Source organism: Alosa alosa, chromosome 12, assembly GCF_017589495.1.
Source record: "Alosa alosa isolate M-15738 ecotype Scorff River chromosome 12, AALO_Geno_1.1, whole genome shotgun sequence".
In the NCBI taxonomy this organism is placed as follows: Eukaryota; Metazoa; Chordata; class Actinopteri; order Clupeiformes; family Clupeidae; genus Alosa; species Alosa alosa.
The window spans coordinates 34,243,223-34,270,050 of record NC_063200.1 but is presented as its reverse complement, the minus strand read 5'-3'; the positions used below and the strand labels follow the sequence as shown (position 1 = coordinate 34,270,050).

The 26,828-nt window shown below is 40.5% G+C and overlaps 2 protein-coding genes and 2 long non-coding RNA genes across 5 annotated transcripts; 1 reads left to right on the top strand and 3 right to left on the bottom strand.

Annotated features, from left to right (window-relative positions):
* Positions 1–8,371: 8,371 nt before the first annotated feature.
* LOC125304560 lies at positions 8,372–9,079 on the bottom strand. The gene is made up of 2 exons (XR_007195257.1): positions 8,951–9,079; positions 8,372–8,581 (listed from the first exon to the last, which is right to left on the bottom strand). It is a non-coding gene; the product is annotated as an uncharacterized LOC125304560 (long non-coding RNA).
* Positions 9,080–9,193: 114 nt separating this feature from the next.
* LOC125304561 lies at positions 9,194–10,771 on the bottom strand. Its single transcript, XR_007195258.1, has 3 exons — positions 10,687–10,771; positions 10,452–10,551; positions 9,194–9,272 (listed from the first exon to the last, which is right to left on the bottom strand). It is a non-coding gene; the product is annotated as an uncharacterized LOC125304561 (long non-coding RNA).
* An 8,813-nt stretch (positions 10,772–19,584) lies between these two features.
* LOC125304156 lies at positions 19,585–21,962 on the top strand. The gene is made up of 2 exons (XM_048258217.1): positions 19,585–19,882; positions 20,362–21,962. The coding sequence occupies exons 1-2, from the start codon at positions 19,659–19,661 to the stop codon at positions 21,116–21,118; spliced, it is 981 nt and encodes a 326-aa protein (XP_048114174.1). The 5' UTR covers positions 19,585–19,658; the 3' UTR covers positions 21,119–21,962.
* Positions 21,942–23,375, bottom strand: LOC125304155. 2 transcript variants are annotated; one of them, XM_048258216.1, is made up of 4 exons: positions 23,203–23,375; positions 23,022–23,101; positions 22,450–22,910; positions 21,942–22,239 (listed from the first exon to the last, which is right to left on the bottom strand). In XM_048258216.1, the coding sequence occupies exons 1-4, from the start codon at positions 23,203–23,205 to the stop codon at positions 21,944–21,946; spliced, it is 840 nt and encodes a 279-aa protein (XP_048114173.1). In that variant the 5' UTR covers positions 23,206–23,375; the 3' UTR covers positions 21,942–21,943. The 2 variants fall into 2 exon arrangements, with proteins under 2 accessions (XP_048114173.1, XP_048114172.1); XM_048258215.1 differs by having other exon boundaries at positions 21,942–22,910.
* Positions 23,376–26,828: the final 3,453 nt, after the last annotated feature.

Genomic DNA, 26,828 nt, shown 5'->3' with positions numbered 1-26,828 from the left:
CGAGAGTCAGGTTAGGGTACTACACCATAGACATCAATCTCACTGTACATACACACCGCCGCCAACTTGAGCTGCAAAAGAAGCACTGGCCGCTCTGTCAAGGACACTTGTCAAAAAGTATGGAGAAGCTTTTGACGCTTTGGCCACTGACGTGGCAGCATTCTACGCTGTTTGTCGTTTGCCGCTGAACCGCGTCATAGCTAATTAGCACAAAGTTAACCAACTTTCAACTTTCTGCTTGACGCCCAAGTCCTCAAGATGCCCAAAATGTGACGCTGACGGATTTGCCACTTCTTGCAGCTGAGAGAAGCTGGCTTCCATAGAAAATTAATGACTTCATGTATCTTTTGCAGCTCAAGTCGGCAGCGGTGTGTACGTACAGTCAGACAGGCTTGGTAATTAGTTTGCCAAGTAAGCCTAATTTAAGAGAAACTACTTGAGGTTGTTCCACATTATTAAGCAAGTCACAGGTTTCATTCAATAAAAGAAAAGTTTTTGCGGAAGAAAAGTGTGCAATATTACAATTTCTTGCAAAGGTATGAAAACATTGGATATTTCACAAAAAATTAAGAGAGGTCATACTGTGAATACTGTGTGTTATGACTGGCCATTGTTTTGTTTTTCTCACTATGTTTTCTAAAATGCAGCGTATGCTTTCTATGTTTGTAATTGCACTGATGAAGGCCATCCTGTGAGGTTTCATCTCTTGGAAGGTCAAGGGGCTTAATGGTCTTATGAAAAGAGTTTAACTTTTAGCTAACTGGAACGATGTTCACTTTGCAAATAAGATATTGTCACTAATACCCAATCTAAATACTCACCAGCTAATTTTCTCAGGAGACTTGAAATGTGCTAGTGACCCATTGCTGAACAGGTCCAATCCCAAATATATTCTGGTACAGTATGGCCTACTACTTTTCACTTTTCAGGCAACAGAGTGGTTTTGTGGATCATTGGAGAATTTTATTCCTTTTCCCGATTAGACTATTTATAGATAGCTATAGATACCTTTATTTCAATGAACGGATTGAATATTCCGCTAATGTTACATCTGATCACTCACCTGATTATTGGATGTGAGCTTTCCTTTAAACATTTGAGAATGTGTTTCAGTAGTAGAACTGAAAGAATTAAAATAATTGTTAAGTCAGCTGAAAAATACCTGGATGCAAAGGGAATGCCTTGGGAAAGAGTAATAGACATTCTTAATTATGAAACACAACAATCACAGAGGGGGGGGGGTGCTGTATAATGGTTTTAATTATACTTCAGTGGAATGCTAGGAGTTTAATTGCAAACAGCCAAGAATTCAAAAAATATGTTGAAGTAGCTAGTGCCTAGGTTGGATTTTGTAATAAAGGGGTATGACTCTATAAGAAGGGATAGGGAAATAGGTAAAGGAGAAAGAGTTGTAATTTGTATACAAAAGGGAATTCAGTATAGAGAGATAAAGAGGGGGAATGAATTGGAAAACATTGCTACAGAAATATGGACAAATGAAGATAATGTGACAATTATAAACTTTTATTCCACTGCTTGGTTGAATTTCCCATTGTCCTACGTAATTTAGAACGACCATTATACAACAATTGGGTTCTATGGAACTATTTATTTGTTTCTGATTGGCCGAGAGATGCTCCATGAGTTGGAATATCCCTGGACATTTCAACTCAGACTCTGCACAGCTAATAATAAATCACTCCGCGATACAATGCGAAGATTTGACACAATGTTCTCATCCCAGCTCTCCACTATTTTAAGCAATGGGTTACTCCTTTAGCAAACCATAACGAAACAGTGCTTCACTACATCTGTGGATTAAGCCACACAGTCAACTCAATGTAAGTAAGATACAAGGATACAAGAATACAAGGAAGTTTATTGTCACATGCATATAGTTACTGGAAGTAAGAAATGCAGTGAAATTATGTCTGGTGTCAGCCTATTTGTGCAAAGTGGGGGGGGGGGTAAAAAGTTCAGTAGAAGAGGGGTTTAGTAGATTAAATGGCAAGGGCTGCATAAGAAAGTTGGGGAGGATTGAATTGGGGGGCACCAACAAGGAGCACCCAAGAGCAACAGGGGCAAGGAAAACTCCCTTACCAAGGAAGAAACCTTGGGCAGATCCACGGCTCAAGGGGGCTAACCCAACTGCCAGGGGTCTTGGTGTGTGTGTGTTGGGGGATGACAGGGGAGATGGGATAGTGTGCTGTGTATGTGGGGAGAGGGCAGTGTGCAATATGTGTGTTGGAGAAGCTTCCTCATGAGACAATGTGCTGTGTATTGGGTGGGGGGGACAGTGTGCTGTAAGTATGTTGGGGATGTGTGTTGGAGAAGCTTCCTGATGAAATAATGTGCTGTGTATGTAGGGAGAGGGGAGGTACTGCAAGTATGGTGAAGGGACTTACTATTGCAAGCAGAGTACTGTATGTATGATGTATGTGAGTGATGAAGATGTGTGTGTGGGCGGGAGGGGAGTGTAACAGTGACTGTGTGTGTGTGTGTGTAGTGTGCGTGTGGGTAGGTGGGGGCAGTGTGCTGTAAGTAGAGGAGGCTTACTGTAGCAAGCAGTGTGCTGTATGTATGTGAGGTGATGACAGTGATGATGTAAGTGTGTGTGTTTTTTGTGTGTGTGTTGGGGATGGGGGTGGGGAGGGGGGTGGGCAGAAAGGCTAGGCAATCAAGGACATGGGTAGATGGAGGAGAAATCAAAAATAATAAATAAAAAGTTCTATGGAGATGTGCAAAAGTTGGAGAAAGTCAGATATGTGTGTGTGTGTGTGTGTGTTTTGACGTGTGGAATAATCCATTTTTGACGTGTAGGAATAATCCATTGTTAGGATGAGAAGAGTCCTTCAGAATCTTTTGGGCTCTTAGGAGTACTCTTCTGGAATAGATATCTTGTAGAGCAGGGAGTTGAGTTCTTATAGCAACGCTCAGCTGAGCCGCACTACTCTCTGCAGAGTACTACAATCTCTAACTGTGGAGTTCCCATACCAGGTGATGATGCTACCAGTTAGAACACTCTCAACCGCTGAAGTGTAGAAGGCCTTCATGATGGATAAACAAGGATGCAAATTGTTCTCAGCATTGTGTAGGGCCTATAATATGATTGTCACTTGGAGGAGACTTGTAGATAACTAACGTTAGCATAGTTAGCTAACCACTGCTAACGTGCTAGCATCGTGTCAGAAAAACATATGGCTGTGCACAGTAGTGTAACATTTATTCACCATAAATTAATAAAGTTGAGTGGTTCTGCAATGCAGTAGTCTGCATGCAGTACCATGTTCCTTACATGACATGGCCCAGTGTCCTTGTAACATGCATGCAGCAAAGCTAGATATGAATGTGATTTCAGCCCGACTTTCAACATTTCTTTCAAGAAGACACATAGCCTAAACCAAAGACCCGTAACGAGGGATCTGGAATGTTGGTTACCTAGCAACCAAGACGCTGTCTATTGAAAAGGGAACTATTTTTGATGCGTAAGAACAATTAACTAAATTAACATGTTTAAACAATAATGGGGTGTTTTCAGATTATTTAGTTTGTGGTAGAATTGTTGTATTAAGCAATATCCCAGTAAACAAAATAAAGTCCTGGCGACGTCCCCTAAAGGTCCCCTGGCGAACGTCACCTCCTCGACATTAGGCGAGTTCGACTTGCGGCAGATCTGTGCAGATCTGACTTGATGTGATGCATGCTGGGTTGAACACAATGCATACTGGGATGGACGCAATGCTTGCTGGTTAGAAATTCTGTCCGACTTCTGTCAGCCGGGGAGGGACTTACCACCGTGACACCATGTCACATGACCTTAAAATATCGCGGGAGTCTTAGCCTGCAGACAGATCTTGCAGTTGCCTTCCACGAGCTGCACGAGCTGAAACACGCCCTCATGACGTCAGTTCAAAGACGTGATAGGGCCATTTAGGAGGAATGTCCTCATGACGATTATGACAGGAGGCTCATGCTGCTTCCTTATGTTGGAATATGTGAAAATAAACAGAAATCGAAGGGATACCTTCTTATACGTGATTTCTGCAACAATGGTAGGCTAGCCTACTGAAAACGATATTCTGTTATTTTCTGCTGTTGGCTAAATAGATAGACACACATATAGGCCTAGGGAAAACACTTGATATTGAATTGATGTGCTACAATGCAGGCCTGTTAACTGTATGACAACAGTGGTTTATTTAAACTATATCATAAGAATTTATTTCGTCAGTCATCATGCTCATTTTAATGAGTAGGAATGAAAGTTCTTCTGTGTTTATGGCAAACAAAATTCCGCGATATCTCCCGCGAGTCACGTCAGGCAGACTGTAGCCTGCATAGACATAATATACATAGACGCCGCATCGACCGCTACTCCTTACTAGCGCTGACGAGATTTGGAGCCGCCATCTTGGACCGGTCATCCACTCCACTCAGTGTAATCTGTTTGGCCGGTGAGATGAGCTGTCAGCGCACTTAATTAATCATATCTCACTGAATACCAGATAACAGATTCTCACACGTTTTTTTTTGCTGCAAAGGTCATACATGTAGCTATGATACAGGACACATGATTTAGCGTATTTTAATATTCATAGTGGGTTTAACAGTAATAGAATATTCTGATATGATATAAAGTGACCTGACGTCCGATACTAAAACTGGGAACATAATCCATGTTTGACAGCATAGACAAAACTAGTTTGATACAAGTTTAATGAGTTAAATATAGTTCACAGTTGACAGAAAAGTTCCATCAACAGCATTATTCACAGTCCACAGAAAGGTTCCATAAACATTTAAGTGAGATCAGTGCCATTCAGACATCTGAGGGGTATTCCAAGTAGGCCTATATGGTTTAGTGACAAACTTGGGTAAATTGACTCAGAATAAGTTGTAAACCTCCCAGTAGAAAAGCTGTATGATACAGGAAACATGGTTGTGTGTATTTTAATATTCATAGTGGGCTTAACAGTAATAGAATATTCTGATATATGATATATTATAAAGTGAGGACATCCAATATAAAAACTGGGAACATGACTAATCCACTTTTGACAGCATAGACAAAAACTGGTTTGATACAAGTTTTAATGAGTTAAATTTACAGAAAAAAACCCATTAACATTTTCAGTTCAGTGCCATCAAAAATAAAGTGATGAACAGACATTGGTGTGGCATAAAGGAAATGGAGTAACTGGGTTCAATATCAACCGCATTTGTTAGACAAGTTCCATAAATATTGTAAAGTGCAAGTTTGTAGGTTTGTTTCTGATCCTTAAAAAACAGACATTGGTTTGGCATAGTAAGTGTAACAGTTCATCAATTCAAGACAAAAAGGTGACTTGTCACTTGTACAGTGTCAATGGGTTCATCAACAGCATCTGTTATTTACAGTTCACAGAAAGGTTCCAGCCCCAATGAAGAGATTAAATAAAAAGGAATTAAGAAACATTTTAGAAACTGCTAAGATCAACCCGTTCATTGCAATCAGTAAAGAATCAGGGAGTGTCTTCACAGGCTCAGCGAGACAGAGTTACCGTCATGCAGTTGGTTCTATGATTTCGACAACTGGTGCATGTCATTTTGTATGTTCCCACCTTGCTAAAATTGCTTGGGTACACTTTGGCTGAGAACAAAAGTGCTTCAGACAGCAGGTGGGCAAATAAGATGGCATAGTAAACTGGGTAAACTCCATAAAAGAGGACTGAGTCAACCAGACGATGGGAAAATGGGACACAGAGTGGCGAATGCAGGTGATGAAGGTGGAGCTCATAAATCAAACATTCAGTCACAGTGTAGCAGATGCCCTGCAGTACTGCAATGAAGAGCTGCACCTTCCTCAGTTCCAGGGGTGTGAGGAGACCGTTCAGTTCATTCACAGTCTTCTTGAACAAGGCAGTTGTTCTGGAGAGATACAAAATAATAAATAAATGAATGAAAAGGAATTTGAGAGGCATCTTATTCTTGTTAGGGTAAATGACATGTGAATAATACAGTGTTGGGCAAGCTACTTGAAATTTTAGTGAGCTAAACTATCAGTTACTCTGCCATGAATAAAACGCTACACAAAACTACCACCCAGTCAAATGTATTAGTAGCCTAACACAAACACAGCAGTAGGCTAGTTCACTACATAGGAAGCTACTTTAAATTGTGTTAATTTCACATGACAAGAAAAGTGTAGCTTGTCTGGCTAAGCTACTTGATAAATAAAGAAGTTGAGCTATTGAAAAGTTACTTTATTCAGGAAATAGTGAGGCTACCACCAACACACTTAGGCTACAAGTAGCAGCTAGTGATTGCCCAATAGGCTAGTCTGTGCCACTTGTGTAAAAATTCCCGGCCAAATCTAGTATGATTTATTTCTACAATAGCCTTCTTGTGTCAGTTGTAATCTAAGTCAGTGTTATGGAATATGACTTATCAAGTCTCAGTTCATAGCCGGGTGAACACCGAGTAAACATAGTCTAGCTAGATGGCTACGATTTTCATACAGTAATATCAAAGATTGCTCCTTCTCAGCTCTCTGGTAATATTCTATTCACAAAATACAACCAATAGTACGGTTATGTTAAATCTTACTTGTGAAAAGTAAATCCCCCGTGTATGGTCCGCCGATTTGAGAAGGAACATGCTGCACAGTGCTGTCATCTTCTGTCTTCTGCTGCAACGCAACGAGGAGTATGACCGGTCCAAGATGGCGGCCGCATTTCTTGTTTCCAGCAGCCAATGCGACGTCTATGTATATTATGTCTATGGTAGCCTGCCTGTCCGGGATGAGCTGCCCTCTGTTGTAGCTCCTCCCGGCTAGCCTCTGAAGATCACGTTTACGTAGAAAGCCAGACCAAGTCAGACTCAGCCTAAAGTCGAACAAGCCAATTGTGTAGGGTTCCCTTTACATCCCGCGGACCTCTGTTCGGGAGGTCTAAAAGACCTCCACGAGACTTTGAGAGGACGTCCTGTAATGGTCACCGCGACGTTATGTGCGCGACGTTTATATTTCCGCGCGATGGTAAAAAAAAAAAAAAAAAACATGAAGCGCGATTTAGTATGGTAGACTATTACATCCTGTAAGGATCAGCGTTGCTAGGAGAGAGGTAGACAGAACATGAACACGCATTAATGACTTGTTCTACAACTACACAATCAACTTCACTCACCTCATATTTTCACGCATGTATGAAATCACGTCCTCCGAATGTATTAGGATACACTAATGATGAGTAGACATGGACATTTATACTGGGCTAGGATGTGCTGCTTTCACATCTATGGTGTCATCTTAAAGGAACACGCCACCCAATGACAGTAGTAATATATGTTCTTACCTTAACTTTCACGATTTGAGTCATACCTCTCCCGTGTCGGTATGTGCACTCAAACGCTCTGGTGCGCGGCTGGACTGTGTTAGCATGTTGCTATGCTAGCGGGCTTTGCCGTAACTAACCGTAGAAGTAATCAAAAACATCCACGTTTTACCGACTTAAATACAGTTGCACGAGTAGTTGATAGAAATGTCTACGGCCACGCAACATGAAACGTGGCAATTTTCCAAGCGAATAAACAGGAGAACTAATGTGTGGCGCAATAGCACTTGGGAGTACTTCGACCTAGCGTAGTAATATTGTTAACACCTAATTGTAGATCCTATCCACCACAGAGTTTAGAATTCATGCTGGATCTACCCTTAGCCTCTCCCTCCCCTCTGAGCGAGAGAGAGGCACACACACTAGAGATGCTAATGGGCTATTATTTCAACCATAACTGCATAGCAAAACTTATCATCCATCAGCACCAAAGTTTTTTGACCAATTTTCAAAACCGCACCCGCCCACCATCCGCTGGTTGTTTTAATGTAGGCTATATCACTGTAAAAAAATATTAGTTGATTCAACTTAAAAACGCGTGTAACCTGGTTGCCTTGGAATTTTGAGTTACTTGAAAATAATACAATGAGTTAACTAAATGAGGCAAATAAGTTGTGTCAACTTGAGATGGCTAGTTGATCTGACAAATATGACCTGTTCCATCAACTAAGGAGTCATTGTTGACACAACATTCTATTTAGTGGATGCAACTTAAATTATGCATCATGTCAACTAACCTAGTTGAGTTGAGTCAACTCAAGTTGTCATTAACTTAACAACATAGAAGTCGTACTGACTAGTATTTTGAATTTGTATTGACCAAACATTTTACTTAATACAACAAGCTTTATGAAGTTGATCTAACTTTTCCACAAAAGTAACCTGGTTGCCTTGAAAATGTAAGTTTTCCTAACTCTTGCTTAAGTGAACATGACAAATGCCCTTTGCTATGTATTGTTTCAACCAAACTGGTTTGTAATATAAAAATATATACGCAAACATGATGTACAAGTCAAGAAGACAACATTTATTAAGCATATTCAATGAACAACAGATTATATACAAAGATTTGTTGCTTGACAAATCCACAAGTGTGGTTGTGTGAGTGAGTGTGAGTGTATGAATGTTTGACCCATCGACAAAATTTCTGTGCCCACCACTCTAGTTCATCCAAAACAAACCAGAAAAGGGACTCAGTAAAAGTCAGGTGTCTGTAAAAAGAGAAAGAAAGCATATGTTACAATTGACCCTGTTCATGAATATAATTAACTCAGCTTGTGTGACAAATAAAAGCAAACCCACAATAGCAGCCTAGAAGTCAGGTGCAACAGTTAGAAGTAATGGAGTACTACAGTTGTGCTCATAAGTTAACATAACCTTAGCATACACATACATTTAAAAATCATCTGATCTTAATGTCGTAATAAATAAAAAAATGAGGAAAAATCCAACCTTTAAGGAACACTTATTTATTTACGATACATTATTCATTCACAAAGAAAATTGTTGTCCTTAAAGGCTGGATTTTTCCTCATTTTTTTAAATTAAGGCATTAAGATCAATTTCCAAAAGTATCATACCTAATTGCAACACTGTCTGCAGAAGCTCTTGCCTTCTTGCTTAAACCACCTTTCTGATGCCTAACATAGATCCTCCCCCATCTGAAGTGCTGTGCCAGCCTCTGGCTCCAGGCTGGGACTTGCTGGATGGCACCTAAAAAAATATTGTTAAGATTGTTGAAAAATTGTTGATTAAGATATAAATCAAAGCATTACAAAATAAGTTGGTAAGTCAATCAGGTGTACAAACAAAAATGATAATTGCCTTATGAAGGCACCCTTGCCACCATCACCATCCATGTTAATTCTTGATTTGTGACTTTATTTGTGAGGGTTTCAGTTTCTGTAGAAAATAAGATTTAACAAAATTATGATTATGCTCAGTTTGGCAAATGTTCAACACGTTATTTACATTACCACCAACAGAATGGTAAACATGGCTAAACTTCAAAATTCAATACTATTAGGCATATTCGATCTACGTAATAATCAGATAATAACGTTCGCGGCGGCCATTTTGTTGATATAGAAAATGCATAGGTGGGTCTATTTAATGCAGCTGTCAATTGACAAGCGCGATAGCGCCGGTATGATCGCTGTAGGCTATTTATTTATTTGTACAAAATTGAATGTGATGGTAGGCCTAGGCTACAGGCCGTTCTAACAACAGCAATACAGGCCGTTCTAACAACAGCAGAGCCCTAGAGTCACCCAGTGTCAGAAACATACCTGTCAACTTTTCCCCAGCTGTCTTCCTGTTTTAATATTTTCCCGTAAAATATCCCATATTTTATTACTTTCATAACATTAGCCCCATCGGACTTGGCCGTCTCTGTACTGTTGTCCTGTACCCCCTGCCCTTCCAGCGAAAATATGTTTTTAAAGCATCGTTTTGCTTGCCTGAAGGCGACCTTAGAGTGATCAGAACAGTGTGGGAGAGAGCACGATTTGACGCCAATCTTTCAAGCAAAGTCTCATTAGACCTAGCTTCACACCTCCCTTAAAAACGAATGTTGAAATTTCCCTGTATTTTGGGTGAGTAACCCGGAAAATCTCCCTTATTTTTGTTGCTCAATGTTGACAGCTGTCAGAAAACGAGAAGAGAATGAGACTGAGAAGTAGTCAGCGCAGGAGAGACTTGTGGCTACATAGGATAAATAGCATAGGCTAAACTTACAGCCAACTCCTCACATCCATCGCCATTATTATATTTGTATTAATACTATATTATATTGTCCTCTGTGGGCTTAAGTTAAAAAAGTTTTAGACAGTGCAGACAGCTGCCCCTATGCAATGCGGAGACATCAGCAGTAGCCTGATGTAGTCGCCTACCGTAGATTACCTTTGGACATATGAAACAATATGGCCGCGGCGGTTTTTGCGAATAAGCCCTATTATTAAAATCTACAATAATGATGATTAGTTTCTGTATTAATGCATTACATTGCACATTTGTCAAACAAATTAGAGTGTGCACAGTGACATACACCATAGCCCTCATTGAAAACACACAAACACTTACAGCATGTTGAGGGCAGCAGCCATGGCTTCCAGACATAGTTAAGTAGCATGTTGTAGTAGCGGGAAAGACCGACTTTGCCCTGGTCTGTTGATGAAGCCCACTACAGTCATAACAACAAACAGACACATGAAAAAAGGGGATAAACTAAACACAGTAACAGACACAAATACATGCACACATATTATACTGTTATTTGCTATTCTACGTGTGTGTGTGTGTGTCTGTCTGTCTCTACCTGGTGAGTGAACTCTCTTGCGGGATTGGAACTTCTTTTGCTATTGTAAAGCAATTTACAAAAGATTCACTGAACAAAAATGCTGATGTGGTACATGAAAATTTAGCTAAAAATGTGGAGAATGCAATGCAATCAAGCATTTTGGACGATATATTGTCACAAGCTGGCAGAATAGGCAACAGGCCGATGTGCGTTTTATTTGGAGACTGTTTTGCGAGACAGAGACTGAGTTTGCTGCTGATTTTCTGGGGATAGGCTACAACATAGCCAATGTACGACTTTAGCCTTTTAATATATTTGCTGCATTGGATCAGTCTTTCTAGAACAGGCAAGGGCTTTCTAGCCTCACGTCAGCAGCGCTGCATCACCCATATAATCTACATTAAAACAACCAGCGGATGGTGGGCGGGTGCGGTTTTGAAAATTGGTCAAAACTTTGGTGCTGATGGATGGCTGATGGATGATAAGTTTTGCTATGCAGTTATGGTTGAAATAATAGCCCATCAGCGCATCTCTAGTGTGTGTGCCTCTCTCTCGCTCAGAGGGGAGGGAGAGGCTGAGGGTCGATCCAGCATGGATTCTAAACTCTGTGGTGGATAGGATCTACAATTAGGTGTACTATACTAATACTACAATACTACTATGCTAGGTCGAAGTACTCCCAAGTGCTATTGCGCCACACATTGTAGTTCTCCTGTTTATTCGCTTGGAAAATCGCCACGTTTCATGTTGCGTGGCCGTAGACATTTCTATCAACTACTCGTGCAACTGTATTTAAGTCGGGAAAACGTGGATGTTTTTGATTACTTCTACGGTTAGTTACGGCAAAGCCCGCTAGCATAACAACATGCTAACACAGTCCAGCCGCGCACCAGAGCGTTTGAGTGCAGGTACACTTGGACACTGGTGCAGGTACACTGGACACTTGCGTACCGCTCCTATGGAATAAGATTATACGTTAGTGTGCACTGTACCCAGCAAACACATAACCTTTAGGGAACGTTCCCTAAAGGTAAAATATTTTGAACCTTTAAAGAACCTTTAGGGAACGTTCCCTAAAGGTAAATATTTTTAACTTTTAAAGAACCTTTAGGAAACGTTCCCTTAAGGTTCCCTAAAGGTAAATATTTCGAACTTTTAAAGAACCTTTAGGGAACGTTCCCTAAAGGTTCTCTTAAGGTTATTTTTTGTTAACCTTCAGCTAACCTTTAGGGAACGTTCCCTAAAGGTTTTTTTTTTTTACCTTGAGCTAACCTTCTATGAACGTTCCCTCAAGGTTCTGTCATGAACAATAAGTTCCGGCTTGCGAAAAAGTTCCGGATGACGTAATAATCACGTTCCGATCAGCTGTTAATTTCTAGGTGAATGTCTCTTAGAATCTTCGTGAAACACTGTATAAACACGTATGAAAAAGGGAGAATTTAAGTCGTCAGTGCGAAATAGATAGCCTATATTTTACACTGCATAGGGGAGAAGATGGAATATGTATCTGGTGAAATACAATTAGCCCTGACTCTTTCGTTTTAAAAGGTTTTATTGAGCCACGCAGCGTCAAACTTGTAGCCTATTTTACCGCGTCTGTGACCAATATAAGCTAGCTTAGGCCTACTTGGGGTTGTCTGAAGCTAACTATCTGAAGCTAGGCCTGCTTGAAAACACTGAAATAGCCTTGGCTACTGTCATGTTGGATATTGAGTTTTGTTATAAATGTATCTTTAGGCTACAAATCGGTTCGCTAAATATGCCAACCTGTTCGTAGGCTACTATAGGCACTGTTCATCTTCCTCGTCCACATTATTAGTCAAACTCTCAATACCCGTTATAACGTAAGCTACATTTCCAGTTGGCTACTCAGTTGGCTTCAGATAATCACAAAGTGCCTTTATGTCGCTTATGGGAAGGAAGACAGTAACAATGTTGTCCTACCTCATAACGAAGTTCGGCCTTCTGCATTTTATCTCAAAACACAGAGACTAAACGTCATCTTTGCAGTATACAAGTAATGGCAAATGTGGTGTTCAGCTGGTTACATTTGCGTCAGCAAAAAAGTTGGGGAAGCATTGATTTTGCAAGGTGCTAGTCTAGTTATTTCACACTGGAGTTGGACTACAGCAAAACTATCTTAGGAAGAAATCTGTGTTCATATAGTGTCGTACATAAACTCAATCACTAAGGTATCAGACGCTTTAGTATTGTGATAAAGTGCAAGAAATGTTAACCTGGGTAGACTATTTCATTCAGGGCCAACACAGGTGTAGTAGTACAGTATGCAAGTGTCTCAACATCAACAATAGTAAATACACGTACTGTTTTTAAATTCATTAGTAGGCCCACATGCATATAGTTTACTAATCCCCAGACAGCATGTGTGTAACTTAAATCATAAGACATTTGTCATGGTGCACATGGCTTATGGTGGAGCAATGGGGAGACCACACCAAAAGTGAATTTGAACAAAAAGTAATTTATTACATACATTTGGTGGAAAAAGTTACAAAGTAAGAGGGAAACCAAGTATGTAGTGCAAGTCAGCATTTGTAGAAAAAAATGAGAGCCACTGCAACACTGTCCACTCTAATGTTTCTCATGTGTCAAAGGGAATGAATCATTGCCATTAGCAACTTACTGCCAATGCAATTACAACATATTTCAGGGCTCTACACTAACATTTTTTTCCAGGAGCACTTGTGCGCCCAAGTTAAAAAATTTAGGAGCACAGACAAAGATTTGGGCGCACAGTCAGTTCTGTACTTAACTTACACATAATCTAACATTATACTGCAGCTAACAGTTAAACATGCCAGTGCACCAATTGCGAATATTAAGAATGACTGACAACATTTAGGCTACAGGAAAGAGGATTTTAAAGATCAGTGCCTACTTTATTTTCAGTCTGTTCTATTTCCCTACATTTTGTTAATGTAAAATAATATAATACATTGCCATATTTGCATTTAGCCTGTATATCAAGTATCCTGCCAAATGTAGGCTAATTTATTTATTTGTGAATCCATCTGTAGCTAATCCAAATATGCCCATGGTGACCTATCTGACTGCATACTGCCTAATACTACTACTAAAACAGTCCATTTTCTCTTCCACAAAACGCAACATAGGCTAATCAAGGATATATGTTTTATACTTTCAGTTTTTATTTGAAATATCTGCATTGATGGGGGCAGTAGGCAAACGTTAGGCCTACTTTCGTTTTGCACTTACACACACTCGGTGTAAACAAACAAGCATGTGTGGAAGCCTGGAGTTGTCAGTAGCGTTCTACCTTTGAATAAAATGTGAGAATTACGGGAGGCTACTTTTGTCCTGGTTCGCAACAGCTATATTTTGCATATTGCAGCCAATACGTCAACTGGGCTTAAAGGCATGTTAGGTTACCTTTCCTTCTCTCACTGCATTCTCAGAATCTCATCCTGTTCCTCCTATATCCAATGAATTCGGTGGATAGAAGAACTAATTTCTTCAATCTTTGCATCTTGGCTGGCTAGTCTAACTTTCCGCTTTTTCTGCGCACTCTTGGATTTGATAGAAGCGACTACTAGCGAGTCACAACGCGAAACTGCTAACGTTGATGGGAGGTGTAGTTTTTATGCTTCATTCGCGACGTGATTCTATGGTCTGCACCAGTAATGCTTCTCGATGTTGCGGTGTATTTTGTAGACAAACATTGACATGGTTAGAAGTCATTCGCACCAGTGCGCCTAAATATTTTTTTGCACTCGCACGGCATCATTTTTACTCGCATGTGCGAGTGAAATGGGCGCACTGTAGAGCCCTGTATTTATAAAATACACATTTTAATAAACATAATAATAATTAGGCAAGAATTACTCAAATGTATGGTCTTTTTATTTCACAAAATAAAACCACAATTGATGTCTGGGCCAGGAGGTTCCTCTTTTTGCTGGCATTGGTGAGCAGGTTCAATGCATATCCTCTCCTCCAAGCTGGCTTGGTTGTGCAGGTGTTTCAGTCCAGTCCTCTTCTCAGGCAGCACCAGTCAACTAACCAACATCTAAGTTAAAACTGTTTCCCAAAACTATCATACTTACATAGTACTTTGTAAGTCTTGACCATGATAGTATCCAAAGTTCAGTAGTCTGGACTAAGGTGGTCATTACATATAGTAGCCTAACACGCGGACTGACACCTGCAAATAACAGACTTACAGTAATGATGTATGAAATCATCTCTCTCTCTTTTTTTTTTGTAATTCAGGGTCATCAAGTTAATTCATTGGTTCATATAGGCCGACCTTGTAAATTAACGACTGCTTTGAATTCACTTTTAAACATTAGTCATTTAAATGTGCTGGTGAAACTGTTGTATACTCTATTGTTATTTACCCTCTATTCACTTGTTTACACCGTCATCTCTGTGGTGCAGTGCAATAAGGCTGATGATAGCCTGCGATGTGCAGCACATGACAGTCAACTGTCAAGAGTTCGAATCTGGATTGAAATAGTTATTTTGACTACAATATTCTCACCATTGTTTACCTATAAGTCTATCTATTATGCAGATCATATTATCCCCCCACTCCATGACAAGGTTAAAATCAAAGGCTACATATTCTCAACTGACTGATCAAAAGCGTGCACCTTGTATTATTATCTGTAGATGTGTGACTTTTACTTGTGTGCACGTGGCTGCAAATTGGCTTTCAAATAATATATTTTATGCCTAAGCCATTTTAAAATATGGATGTATGGTGGTTAGAAGTGTATAATATCAACCAGAAACTTAAATCCGTTTATAATTATCAATTTGTACACAAATCTGGAGTTAGTGCAGTCTTTCACATGAAAATCCCCTGAAATGTTTCTACTATGCTTCTACCACAGGTCGAGAGGTGTAGTTTGAACTAGCTAACTTTACGACTAGGGTTGCAAAGGGGCGGAAAATGTCCGGTAAATTTCTGGAAACTTTCCATGGGAAGTTAAAGGAACCGTATGTAAGATTGTGGCCAAAACTGGTACTGCAATCACTTTAAATTACTGTAGAGCGGTGTATCCCGTCCCCCTCCCCCCTGACTGGCAGAACTGGCAACCAGGATGCCGAAACACTACTGACTTCGTGATTAGTAGATAGGTGGAGGATGGCGCATCAGGCCAAAACACAACATGACAACATCAACATCAGTTGAGGGCTGCAACTTCACTTTTTAAATGACAATATCTTGGCTGGACTACTGTTGTCAGTGATATAAGCAGGGTTCTAAATTAACACCCACCAACCCACCAAATGCGGGGTTCAAATTTATTTTGGCGGGTGTTAATAAAAACTTACTAGCCAGTTTGGCCTGTGATGCATGAGGCATTACATGCATGATGCATTAGGCTCTGTTCTTGGTCATATATCCCCCTGGCAGTACTTCCTACATTTCACATGAACACTGTGCCGTAATGCTACGTGATGACGTTTCATACGCCCATTGGTTGCGCGCAGTTTGCTGTGAAACCAGCGTGTGAGATGATGGAAACGAACGGAGCGTTTACCAGAAAACACAAGGAATTAGAAGTACGAACGGAGTCAGAGCAGGGAGCATAGCCAGAGCAGGGAGTTAGCCAGTAAAGTAAAGTAAAATGTACATAACGCATGTACATAACACGTCACGAAATATTAACGCAATTAACGCATTGTGTTTACCTATTTTCTTTGTGGGGGGCTGATGTCATGTAACGGAGGCCGCAAAACCTTGAAGCAGCAAGATGGTTTATTTAATTTATTGTCTATGGAGTTAGGTGAAGATGGAACGTGAGGAGGTTGTAGGCGAAAATGTTCAGTTTTAAAAAGTTGCCTGATTAGTGATCACCACCACCAGACGCATAACGCACTATGCATAGGTCACCGAGAGACAGAGGAGAGACCAACATTTAGCCAATAAATAGTAGCTGTACGGCAAACTGTTTTTCACTCTTGTTAGAGAAGTATACAATGTCAACATGCACCAACAGCATGTTACATAAAGATGATACTTTTCGGGTCCTCTCTATGAAGATCCAACTTGAACGTAGGCCCTATGCTACTCCATTTAATTGAGAACGCGTCTGAGCACGCACGTGAGAGAGAGAGAAAACGAGTGGCAGGTTCCAGCTGGCTTGTCATTGTTGATGATAATTGATATTTCCTTTTTATTAGGTTAAGATTAAACTAAATGCGGCAGTGGTTGGGACAGACTTATGGGGGCGAGAAGAGGAATGAAGCAGGGGATGAGGATATCGACAGAGAAATAGATAGATAGATATCCCAAACATGAAATGAAGTGTTTGCACTTTCTATGTATATTTTGTGGTATGTATTCATGGCAACAATGTTAAACGTTTATAGATTAAACTGCTGGCTTCATTAGTCCATCATGCCTGTTTCATTCGTCCCGACCGTGGAATGCTTGAAGCGACAGTAGACAGTGAGGGTCATTCAAATCATTTGTAAATATAGGCTAGTTAGTTAATTTACTGCATTTGGCAAAGGCGAGTGCATGCCTATTTTAAACCCTGTAGCAAGTGACAGTAGCGTCACTCCCCACGATCCCTCCTATCAGTTCCTATGGCCACTTGGCCAGTGCGAATGCAAATGAAAAAATGGTTTTGGGGGAGAGTAGTTAGTAGAACTGATTTAGAAGTGGACTGTTCCTATAACTACATTCCTGTAAAGCAGCACCAATGTAGTGCAGTGTTCCTACCCAAACAGCAACTTCATATGGCTATTTTACAAGTGATAAAACCTACTCTGAGTGATGTTTGCCCTATTAAAAGTTTGTGCCATCAAAATGATTTTGGAAACGTTATTTTAAGGTAAATACAAATACTCTTTAGGGGGACTTTAAATGACACATGTATACACGTTAATTCAAGGCAGTCATTAGGCTGTAAATGCTATTAGTGTCTCCCTATGTCGGTGTAATAGAAGAGTGTCAGAGAAGCACCTACACTTTCTATCTGTCAGGGACCTGAAATATGCATGTGGACTCATGCACACACATACACAAACATTTATACCCAGTTGAGGATGCTGGGAGATCACTCTCCGCATCTTCTTTCTGTAGCCTGTAACTGCCTATACAGGTATTTCTTTTCGATGGCCATCCCTTCATGGTCCTTGCTTCATGGTCAAGGCTGTGATTACTCATTCTTCTCTCTCTCCTAAAATAATGAAGATTAGATTAGATTCAACTTTATTGTCATTGTGTAGAGTACAAATACAGGGACAACGAAATGCAGTTTGTGTCTAACCAGAAGTGCAAAAAAGCAGAAAAGTGCAATGTGACACACAGTATAGACAGGTGGTGCAGTATAAGCAGTAGAAGACATATGGTGCAGTGTAGACAGTAGTATACAGTTAAGAAAGTGGTATGGTTTACAGTAATATAAATTAAATATAAATATGTGCAATGTATTAGCAGTAGCCTTATAAGAGCAGGATAGATATGGATATGCAGTGTGAACAGTGTATGAATATCATGTACAGATATGTGCAGTGTAGTCGCAGTAACATTATAAGGCTAACAAAAATAATACAATATAGATATACAGTATGCAGTATATTAACAGTAATATTATAAAAACAGAATAAATTTGGATATTCAGTATGAACCGTAGACAGATATATAGACAGATATGTGCAGTATAGTAACAGTCAACATTATAAGTAAGTGTATGCACATTAAGAACAGTAAAGAGCTGTAGAATATAGATGTATAAGCTTAAGTGTAATTGCACTATGCATATTTTTACGTATAAATAGAATACTATGGATGGTATAGGGTAGTGTAATTGAAGATAAAAACATGTTAATAAATCATAGGGCTTAATTATACCACATATAATATTCTTATAATATATTCCACATCCACATAATCTTTATTTACACCATGCTCACTGGAGGACTGAAGGCATGAGCTCACTTGTAGCAAGTGTGTAATAAAAAGGCATAGGCTACCAGCTTGCCAGCCAGCATTGATTATGGGCAGCCTGGATGGATGGATTGATAGACAAATACTTTATTCATCCTGAGGGAATTTTAACTAGGCTATTTCATTCAAAACCAAGACATATACTTTGCTCATAGACGCACAACTTCATAAACTGTATGATATGTTGCCTTAGACTACGGTAGGCTAATGCAGCTACTGCTAGAGACTAGATAGATAGATACTTTAGTCATCCCCAGACGTGTAACGTGAAGTCGTGCATGGATGTGATGTCTCTGTCCTGCAGGCGGTAGCCAGAGCGCTCTCAACTCCGCTGCCATGTGTAAATAAACAAACGTCCCCCCCATGTCCCCGGTATAACGTTATTGTCGGGTTCTTAGGAGGTATTTGAAATGACCAAATGCAAATGTCATCCGAGGGACCTGACGGTGACGTCCCCAGAAAGTCCTGCACCGGACGTCACGCAATAACCAAACAATAACTTGCTCTGGACGTCAATTCGGTAGTTGCACGATTAGAACGTTGAGTAGTTCCGGGCTCTTTGGTGAGCGGGGCCATTTCCGGTTGTACTTATAAGTTATAAGCTATAGCTTAGCGTCTGTTATAGTAGCCTGGTTAGCATCGTTCATCATTCATTCGTTCGCCTACAGTCATGAGCCTTTTAAGTGTGAAGGGAAAGCGGTTTACTTTTCAACGCCAAATACGTAAAACGTCTTTACACTGTTGTGTACCACAGTGTACAAATTCTTCGAGGTTTAACTCACAGTTGAGTTTCCACCGTTTCCCCGCCGATCCTGAGGTAAAGGCAAGATGGCTGGTAAAGATACGACGGGACAACTTTGTTCCTACAGAAGGGACTCGGGTTTGCAGCAGACACTTCCTCCCGGATGACTTTACCACTACCGAGGGGCCAAAACGATTGAAGAACGGTGTCGTTCCCTGCTTGTTTTCGTGGAACAACTTCTCCTTACCAGCTCCCAGGCTTAATGTCTGGCAGTGACGTCCAAGACCCCCGTCCCCTGACATGGCCTGTGCGTCTGACCCTCCAGAAGCACCGCTGCCACCGCCGCCTGATCATACATACAGTGTGTCAACGTCAACGTCGTCTTTTGAGCTAGTAACCAAGTGTGAAGCCCTTACGCAGAAGGTCGCTGAGCTCCAACACCAGCTGGAATCCATTCAACTGCAATCTCGTTTTGGACTGCAGCACATCGTTGGATCCGATGCGGATCTCCGGTATTACACCAGGTAGGTTTATAATGGTGTCGCCACTCTCTGCTTGGTTCAGGGCCACTTGTTAACACACTAGCATGCTTTATCCACGTCTGGACATTCTTCCTGCATAGTTGCTACTACTAGCATAAAACCAAAATCATATAATGACAAGGGCTATGTAAAAAAATAAAATGACAACTATGTACGTTATTCATTTTTTTTTAGGTGAATAGGGTTAGGCAGCCTTGATGTGTGTAGCTTAGGCTATATCTGCTCAAGGATTGATAACGTTAATAGCCTAAAGGATAAGATACCCTAGTACTTTGTTCATATAGGAAATAGAAAAAAAGATTGTTGTTGTTGTTAATAAGACTATACTGATATAGTGACAGTATAGGCCTAGTAGCTTGTCACAATAATATTTTGCAAAGTGTCATTTTCAACATTCATACTGATACTATGTGATTTGTACTCCTCTAAGCATATAGCATATTGTGATTATATTTTTGCAGATTTGCTTCCTATGAGCACTTCAAACGTTTTTGGGAGTTGGTGGAGCCAGCTGCTAAGACTAAGATGGTACGGATCACCTCTAGTAGCAGTAGCAGTGAACCAGCCCAACCGAGAGCTACGAAGCTTGCCCCTGTGGATGAGCTGTTGCTCTTTCTGATGCACCTCTCTGCAGGTCTGGACCTGAGGGACCTCGCCATCCGTTTCAGGATTCATTCATCCACGGCCAGCAGAATAATCACAACGTGGACCCACTTCCTGTATCATCTGCTTGGTTCCATTCGTCTCTGGATTCCACCAGAAGAAGTGAAAGCTCATCTACCACCAGATTTTTCCTTTTTCCCTGATACACAAGTGGTCCTTGATTGCACAGAGATCTACTGTCAGACTCCCTCCTCTCTCCTTCTGCAGAGTGAAGTCTACTCTACATACAAGTCGCACACCACCTTCAAGGCCATGATTGGCATTGCACCACATGGTGCAATTACCTTTGTCTCACCACTGTATGCAGGTTCAATGAGTGACAGGGAGATTTTCAGGTTGTCGGGCATCACTAAACTTCTTACACCAGAGATGGCCATTATGGTGGATAAGGGCTTCTTGGTGGACAATCTCTGCCCAGGAAAAGTGTACCGACCAGCTTTCCTGTCGAAGAACGCACAAATGACCAAAGAGGATGTCCAGAAGACAGGCAATTGCCCGTTTGAGACTCCATGTCGAGCGCAGCATCAGGAGGGTGAAGGAGAACAAACTATTTGATGCTGTCATCCCTCTGTCCATGTGTGGAAGCATTGACCAGCTGTTTTCTGTTGCATGCCTCCTGTCCAATTATCAGAATGGACCGCTGGTTAAGGCATGGGCTGCAAAGAAGTGAGAGCTTTAAAGTGGTTAGTTTTTAGAATTAGTTCTGTCACTTAGGCCTAATAATCAGTTCTTTCATCTAATGATTAGTTATGCAAATAATCAGTTCTTAATGGTTTAAATGTTTTATTGTTCATTTTTACAAATCTATACAACTGAACAGATTTCTGTTGTTCGTTACAAACAAGTTATTGTTATTAGTGTTTGCACAAGCAATGTTATCTTCATTTTACAAATCTATACAAGACTTGTACCAGAAAACAAGACAAAGGTGGCTATTTTTGCCCAAGCAATGTTATTTCCATTTTACAAATCTATCCAAGACTTGTACCAGAAAACAAGACAAAGGTGGCTATTTTTGCCCAAGCAATGTTATTTCCATTTTACAAATCTATACAAGATTTGTGTACCAGAAAACAAGGCACAGGTGGTCATGTCTGCACAAGCAATGAGATCATCAAATGTAGAGATGTTTTTGTTCATTTTTACAAGTGCACAGGTATCACCAAATGTAGAGATGTTTTTGTTCATTTTTACAAGTGCACAGGTATCGCCAAATGTAGAGATGTTTTTGTTCATTTTTACTAAACTAAAACTTGAACTGATTAAATGATTTTAAAAAGTTGAGTAATCTACAACAACAACAATTGTAAACTGAACACTGAATGTGGAACTATTGTAAGTGAACAAAGATAATTTTAAACAGTTGTAATTGAACAAAGATTATTTTAAACAAACAGACATGTAAAAATAAAAGAAAAAGTGATCTCCCCTCTCCCGTATCACTTCAGCAATCTCTGTGTCTCTGTATATTCTTTGAATGACCATGTCATCTTCTGCAAAGACAACAAAGTCACACCATTCCATGCCAGTGACAAGAAGCTGCCCCTGGACCTGCCAATAGTAGGCGTGTTGCCGTTTAAGTGACATGGTGTTGCCATTTGATCGCAAGTACTTGCAGTCAACATAGCTCTTAGCATTGGGGCATTTGATTTCCACCAAGCCAAATGGAGGGTTTTCTGTGGGATCAAATAGAAGGCCATCAGGGGAACAACCTAACCAGGGAGCGTCAGGATGGATTACAAATCCACAGGGCCAATAGTTGATGTTCTTGACCCTGCTGTATTCCTCAACAGCAACTGGCTCTAGTGCCAGGCCCCTCTTCATTGCAGCGGTCTGAACCACGCCCTTCCGCATCCTCTCTGCAAGATGTTGTGCAGCACTCTCACCTCGTATGTGGCAGACCTCTTTGAAGTGGGATGACGTGACACGCTGGCTCCTAACCCGGTACCACTCAGCTGAAAGGCTTTGGTCGCGAGTAGAGGCCTCCACCTGTCTGGCTGCTTCCCAACTGGTTTGGAGGGAAACTAGATGCAGCTGTTCTTGAAGACTGCAAACAAACTGGCAGGTTGTAGGCTCCAATCTGTAATCAGCCAGCGGTAGAGGTGGTGGTGGAGGTGCGTCGGGATGGTACTGGATACACCTACTGACGACGACCGGGTGCTGCATGGCAATGAGGCTTCCCTCCTGGACCTTCCCGAGGGCTGAATCGATCAGAGGGATATCAGGGCTGATTGCCAGGGTGGTGATGAGAGGCGCCAACTCCGCAGCGAAGTCAGCGTAAACCTCAGCAACTCTCAGCACATTTGGATCTGGCAGCTCCCCCTTCACCGCTTTATACAGTGTGCTCCTGTATGCAAACAGTAACATTTATTTTCAGTACAGTAATTATTGTTTTGTTTGTTCCAAGCCATTTATAAAAGTAGAGTATGTAAGTAGTTTCAGATTGATAATATATTACCTGACACCACCTCCTACGGTCCGCTGTTTTGGCTTAGCTGCCATGACAACCATGTCCCTTACGCGACCTGGTTTCACACCCTGTTAAAATGTAGTAATGATTTCAGATCAAATCTTTGCATGCCCATTCAAGAAAGACCAAACACAATGTGCTATGCAGTTCATAATACTTTCAGGGTTACCATAGTCCGTGGCTTGTGCCAGCATTGCTCTGTCTCAGTACAGCTCAGGACAGGTGGTACAGCACTTAGGTGGAGCTGTGAATAATGCGCCGCCTGGTAAAGCTAGTGTTAATTTTGTCACCTATTTTTAATTTAGTCCTAGTCTTAGTCTTGTGACGAAATGTCATTTTTAGTCTTTGTCATATTTAGTCATTAAAATATAATTTTTGTTAGTCAAGTTTTAGTCGACTAAAAGTCTCGTCATTGTTGAAGAAGGTATAATCTTTTTTTTTTTTAGCTAGGGTTAGTTAAGTGGTCCTGAAACTGAAAAAGTTTGAGAAACACTGTCGTAGACCAAAGTATTAATGTTTTACTCCTATAAGCTAGATGGCTTATATGCTCAAACACACCACATTCCCCAAACAGACTCTCCATCTTAGCCATAGCTAACTTGCTAGCGAACTTTCCATATTAGCTTACTTGCTAGCAAACTTTGCATCATCAGTCTAACTAGTTAAATAGTTGACATTACATGATGAACATTTTCGTATGGACATTCTGGGGGATGTTAATTTGTATGAGAGAAGCTTCAACTTCTGGGTATGTAGCATTGTGGCATACAGCTTAGGTAGTTAGCTTGCTAACTCTGGCAGAAATCTCCAGTGTTCTTGTTCCATGTAGTTTCGTGTTGCAGCCACAGGGTTGCAGCAACAGCACGTAGACTAGCCTACAGGAAAGCTGTTGGGCGTATGAACTCATTCGAATATTTTGAAAACGTAACAGCTAGATATTCTGTCTTCTCATTTTGTAGACTTAAAATGAAGAGAGATTTTATCTTAGTTTTTATTTCATGCAAAACATTTTAGTCTCGCTCTTTTTTTCGTCAACAATAATGCATCTTAAGATAGTCTTAGTCAGTGTTTCAGGACATTACTGCTGTCTCGTCATCGTCTCGTCTTAGTCATGAAAAAAAAGGTTGTTGACTAACATATTTCCTCTCGTCTCGTCTGACGAAATTAACACTAGGTAAAGCAGGGCAATGTTGTGGTTGCAAAGAACCTTGCCAGCCACACAGGAACACACAGCCTCACAAAGCTGCACTGGAGTGGAGCCATCAAGGATGATCTTCATTTTAAAACAAAACAAAACAAACAGAAAATACATGTATTTAAGCCATCCATATAACCATAACCACTAACATGATATTTGAAAAAAAAAAAAAAAGTACAGACATAGAAAAGTCCATAATTAATCATGTTTAGGCTCAAAGCTTAGGCTAAATGTACAACAAAATAACATCCCTCTGGTCCATTAATATAATCAGTGGTGGAGGAAGTACTGAAACTCAGTACTTAAGTAAAAGTACAAATACACAGAGAAATATTTACTTTAGTAAAAGTAAAAGTACCACAATGACAACCCTACTTAAGTAAAAGTAAAAAGTACCTGTTTTTAAATGTACTTTAAGTATTAAAAGTAAAAGTATTTGCATAATGATTTATTCTCTTAATATCTATATTCTAAAAGGAAAAATCAGTATGGGCTGTGGCATTTTAATTAAGCTAGTTTTAGGTTATACTCAACTAGATAGTTTTAAGCTAATGCAATTGTGCTTGCCATCTGTGGCCCAGTTTACATTCTGACCTACAAGACTGTAATTCTGGTTACTAGGGTGATCTGCTGAGTAATATCATTCAGCAAAAACACGAGAGCCTGAAGTTTAACGGGTAGACAAGGGAAACGTCGGGTGGATCGTAATGCCAATTATGCTGATTGAACAGAAAAGTTGCTGAGAAAGGTGTCTTTATGATTAGGTTCAGTTTCACTTGCGCAGACGCATATACATTGAATGAGCGCTCACATTACTACCCCCCAATTGTAGGCTATGCATCTTTATTTGATCACACACAATTAAGGAATATTTCCTAATCTGGAAAATGTTACGTTTTTTCCGGCCACCGGTTCATTAATAGTCTAGGCTACCATTCATTTGTGCCGCAAATGATCAGACGTGTGACAGAAGCATGGGCATAGACTGTAACTTCGCTGATCCGCGGATAGCAATCTCATCGGAGAGGAGGCCCTAACGCTGCAGATAACAGACAGAGAAAGGCACAGAACACAGTTGCATGTACAGTGTCGCCATGGGTCTGGTGAATATAGCCTACCGAATGCAGATGGCTACAAGCTCACGCTTTGCCTGGTCTAGACTAAAAGCTTATGTTTCTAAGAATGCACGTAGCGCTCCAGAATCTTTGGTAGCAACCCCGCAACCTGGTAAAACAAACGTGTTTGTCAGAGAGAAAAAAAACTGATCATAAAATGTATCGTAAAAATGAACGATGGTGTTGTAGAAATGTAGCGGAGTAAAAGTACAGATAATTGCTGTAAAATGTAACGAAGTAAAAGTCAAAAGTATGCACTATACATTTTACTTAAGTAAAGTACAAATACGTGGAAAATGTACTTAAGTACAGTAACGAAGTATTTGTACTTCGTTACATTCCACCACTGAATATAATCAATGTTAGATGTAACTAACGTTACAATAAACAATGTTACAGTGTCATAAGTGGAAAATATTTCACAGTATAACTGAAACTTAACATACAGTAACTAAAAATCGTTGTCACAACCAGTTTCTGGGGTTTTCAGATAGGCTATCAAGTCAAGTTTGTGAATTTTAACTCAAAACAGTTGATCCAAAGCGCTTTACAGTGGAAGGAAGGGGGAGAGGGAGGGCGCTCACTAATTTTCGGTTCCATGTTCAAGTGCTGTATTGATTAAATACTATATAATGGCATTCAGAGGGCAACATCCGTTTATAATGCCTACATGAAAACCCAGAACATAATTAGTGCAGAACTGGCTTGGAAAATATAACTGAACTATATAAAATTCCTACTCTGAGGTCGTAAGGTTTCTCACTCTTCCTGAGAGGCCTGTGGCAGGTAGCTCGGACGCTGACTCTCCCTGGCTCTTTGTTCGACACTAATATGGGTATAGCATCATGTTATCATTATGAAAGCAGAACAACATTAACATTACTCAAAACACAGGCAAACATCGATTAAATAAACTTATAGTCGAGAGTAAAGCCTTCCGCTAAATTAACTTCACTGCAACATAGCTGCGCTAAGCAAGGTTAGCAATAGCTAACGTTAACGTTAGTGCCACCTTCGGTGTGAGGGTCGGGTTATATTTCCTTACCTTCGTAATTGTCGATGTAGCTTGATATGTACATCTTGAAACCTTTCTCCCTCTTACTCCTCGGCACTGACGATGCTGACTGAATGATGCGATGAACATCATTAATGGTGACCTTGGGAAGGTCGAGGTCCGGGGGACGTCCAGTGCTTGTCTGGATAGCACTCGATCGTGGGATTGGTCATGGATATTCCCACGGGTGTTGTTCGGCCGTAGCCACGAGGCCGGAGGCACTCTCACTCGTGCTATATTGCTTAATTAACCGTATGTTATTTGCACACCTATGAAGTAGATCCATTTTTTTTGGCCGTATCACACTTGTATATTAGCCTAATTCACCAAACTCATTGTGAAGTTTAAATGAACCGTCACGTTGCATACGAGCTGTAAAATGCAGACGTTCAGAACATAGTAACATTGTAGCATATGACTGAGGTGGC